At 35.9% G+C, this 3777-nt stretch overlaps 1 protein-coding gene across 1 annotated transcript; it reads right to left on the bottom strand.

The window, feature by feature from the left end:
- Nucleotides 1-1322: 1322 nt before the first annotated feature.
- LOC120204736 (virulence protein STM3117-like) lies at nt 1323-3389 on the bottom strand. The gene is made up of 3 exons (XM_039204766.1): nt 3131-3389; nt 1769-2100; nt 1323-1618 (listed from the first exon to the last, which is right to left on the bottom strand). Exons 1-3 carry the CDS (start codon nt 3328-3330, stop codon nt 1530-1532), a joined length of 621 nt encoding a protein of 206 aa, XP_039060697.1. The 5' UTR covers nt 3331-3389; the 3' UTR covers nt 1323-1529.
- Between the last annotated feature and the right edge of the window lie 388 nt (nt 3390-3777).

The following is a 3777-nucleotide window of genomic DNA, read 5'->3' as shown; positions in this document are numbered from 1 at the left end:
GTTATAACAAGCAGTGAATTTGAATTAGCTTTGGTTGGAGTATTATGGTTCATTTCTGAAATAGTTAGTTTCTTTTGTAGTGGATTCCTGTTACTTTATAATCCCTAATAAAGCATTAATAAATATGAAGCTTTCGTTGGAGTATTAACTCTAGTAACGATCTTTTTGGTTCGTTTGATGAACTCGAGTCCACTTGATTATCCGTTGTTTAAGTGAAGGGTTGTGTGATGTTGTTCAATTGATGAAGCATAGCATCACCATTGCCACAAGCAATGCTGGTTAACTTTATTGTGCTGACTTACATCCTGTACTGAGCTTTACCTGCGACCATTGGGAGCTTTATCCCAACTTTATATTTTCAGCATTTACGACAGTCTTAGCACCATTAACATGCCAGCCCGGATCGTTGAACTGCAAAATGGAATCAAAATATTTGGACAAAGGTAGCTATAAATAGATTTGATTGTATCGACAAACAAATCATAAAATGGATTAAATCTATTGGAAGGTCACTGATAAGTCGCATATTAGAGTCAAACAACGTGAGAAAACTACCTATGAATGCAACCACGTGTCTCAATCAAATATGATGGTCAAAAAATGGAAAGATCATCAGAATAACAAATATCTCAGAAGACACTTAGAAAGCCTTCCTCGGGAGACTTTTGATTCTGTAAGTTGTGATATCCAATGTCCAGACTCTCCCTTTTTAATCGGCATAACTCATAAGTATCTTAACTGTTGTATGGGTGAATTGCCCGTCCAGCTCAGTTGGTAGAACTCAAGGCTCTTAACTTTGTGGTCGTGGGATCGAGTCCCACGGTGGGCAATTCATAATTTTGACTGTCGGAGGTCTTCCACGGAAGCTGCTCTCAACCTGACGTTGGGGGCAACCTATTACTTTACCTCCCCTCACCCCATTACATATAGAAATAAGGTCAGCTAATTTTTTTTAACTGTTGTATGGGTTTCTTTACCCGTGATTCGATCTGAATTGGATTTAGGGAAGCTCCACCTCACTTGAAATCCGACCCAATCTTTAAGGTAAGAATTTGTTCCCGACCCGACATAAATATATATAGTTTTCATTTTTATTAGGTAGAATATACATATAGATAGAGAGATATTATAACAATAATCCATTAATATATAAAATATCAACTATATTATTATTTTGGGGTCGGATCAAGTATTTTTTAATCATAAATCCAAATCCGACATTTGATCTTATTCATTAAAAATTTACCTCGGGTTTGAATCATAATGTCTGTTCTTACTCGGGATGGACGGTACCAGGATGGAAAATGAATGGACAAGTCATGGGAAGGAGAAGAATTCACATTCGACATTTATTAACAATGTTGATAAAATACAACCAATTGAAGCACAAAATAATCACGAATTGAACTAAGACAGAGAACCAATGCAATCCCCTTTTCCAACTTAACCTTCTACACGATATAGAGAGCATGGCTCGAACAAAAACATATCCTTCTCCAAATGCACATTTGGGGCAGCAAAATTGCATGTCAAATTGATATGTCGAACAAGTCGACCACCAAGTTTTCCATCATCAGATTCGCCATTCCCGAACACTTTGTCTCCCTGCTCCCCTTTCCTGCAGTTCTCAATAAATGTTAAACATTCTACACTAAGTGAGCATCACAGATGATTGTAGCTCAATTCTATTGTGTATAACTTATTCAAACCGACACATGATCATCGCAACGCATAAGGTCTAACAATAGAAGTAGAGCGAGGAATGTACCATAAAAGGAAGAAACAGGTTTGTTGTTGGCGGTAGAATTGGGTAGCTTGAGAGGGCAAGCTGAAAGCGGAAGAACGGGTAGGTTTTGGCAGTTGCAAATCTCGACCATGTAGCCATCGGGATCATGGAAGAACAACTGGTCCACTTGGATTCCACCTTCTTCCACCACCGCCGTCACGTACTCGATCCCCATCTCTTCCAACTTCCGCACCACCTGCTTCATGTCCGAGCATTGGAACGATATATGGTTGTCTTTGGGGTTTATCTTCTCTTTCTTTGCTGGAACGCTTTCCGATTCCAGCAAATGGATGCCTATTCCATAGCTGAACAACCTAAATATTCAATTACCCATCCTTATCAACATATTTATGGTAAATTGCCAAGTTTAGTCCTTTCAAATCTAAAGATATATCGATAATATAATGGTAAAATTACAACTTGACCCCGCTTAAATAATGAAATTTAAGTTTAAGTCATTCAAATATTATACATTACAGTTAAAACAATGATAAGCATGAGTGGTGGAACCCCCATTTATTTCATTGTCCTTTCAGTTTCTTAAAGTTTTGTCCAGAAATATTAATGTATAAGTCACCCCACATAATTATTAATTAGTGTGTGGTTGGATAGGTGAACTAATGCACCCACATGGTGCAAATGCATCTGAAGACCTCCAAACTTTGATGGTCTAATTATCTCTTAAGCCACTAGTAGTTTTGAAATCATTGTTTCTCTCAAAATTTTCTGGTATAATTCCTTTTTAGGACATTGTTAATTTGAAAATTAATAAAATGAATGCTTAAATCTCAAATTTCTCTGGTTTAATTACATGTTAAGACCTTGGACTTTTAAATTAATGAAATTAAACCCATAATCTCTTAATTTGTATGGTTTAATTACTTTGTATGATTATATTTATTTTGAAGTTAACAACTTATCTCTCATAGTTCAATCTTAGCTCTGTCCCAGTACGTATAGTACACAAACTGGTGGTGAAATTTCTCTGGTTTAATTACATGTTAAGACCTTGGAATTTTAAAATAATGAAATCAAACCCATAATCTCTTAATTTTTATGGTTTAATTACTTTGTATGATTATATTTATTTTGAAGTTAACAACTTATCCCTCATAGTTCAATCTTAGCTCTGTCCCAGTACGTATAGTACACAAACTGGTGGTGAAATTTGACTTGAAAATTTCACGATTATTGTTCAGATCAGGATCGAAATTTCAAAAGTGAGACTAAAAATCGACTAAATTAGAGTATTAAAACGGCAACACAACATATGATAGGGGCTAATAGCAAAATTTGACCCGAAAACAACAGGTTAAGAAAAAATGATAGAGAAAGAAGCATTACCAAGCTCCTTCAAACTTGAAAGAGGAAGGGCGTTTGATGAGAACAAATCCCAGAACTTGCTCGTAAAACCTCACGGATCTGCTCACTGATTTGCAAACAAATGAGACATGGTTGAGAGACAACAAAGGCAGTGTGGTGTCGGAATCTGACGTTGAAGACGACAGCCATTGCATCTCTTCGATCTCTCCCACATTTCCCATTCTTACACTCTTTCTCTCAATAGCTTATCACTTGAAGCTTTGTACTTATACCATGCAATGTATTATCTTGCCAGATGAGTTCTATGATGAGCCCTTTTTAAAGGCTGAGAACTTCACTGTGTAAGAGCAAATAGGGTTAATTTTCATCGAGCATCCTCAAACCATCGTTGAAATTTTAAATTTACTCCTATATTTTAAACCATTTTAATTGAACCTTCAAATTATTAGTATTGTATCAATTAGGACCTTTCGTCAGTGTCGTATCAACCCTAAACATCAAATGGTAATTAAACCCTATTGAGTAATTTCAGTGATTAAAATAAATATTTTTTAGGAGATCCGGGTTCAATCAGTTGCATCTGTAGGGTGTGTGCACATTGTTATTGGCTAAAAAAAATCTGAACAAATACTACCTTATAATCGTCAAAGGTCATTAAATTATACTCA

The sequence above is a fragment of the Hibiscus syriacus genome, unplaced genomic scaffold (genome assembly GCF_006381635.1).
Source record: "Hibiscus syriacus cultivar Baekdansim isolate YM2019G1 unplaced genomic scaffold, ASM638163v2 tig00011602_pilon, whole genome shotgun sequence".
Classification (NCBI taxonomy): domain Eukaryota; kingdom Viridiplantae; phylum Streptophyta; class Magnoliopsida; order Malvales; family Malvaceae; genus Hibiscus; species Hibiscus syriacus.
The sequence above is the reverse complement of the archived record's forward strand: the minus strand, read 5'-3'. Positions and strand labels throughout refer to the sequence as shown.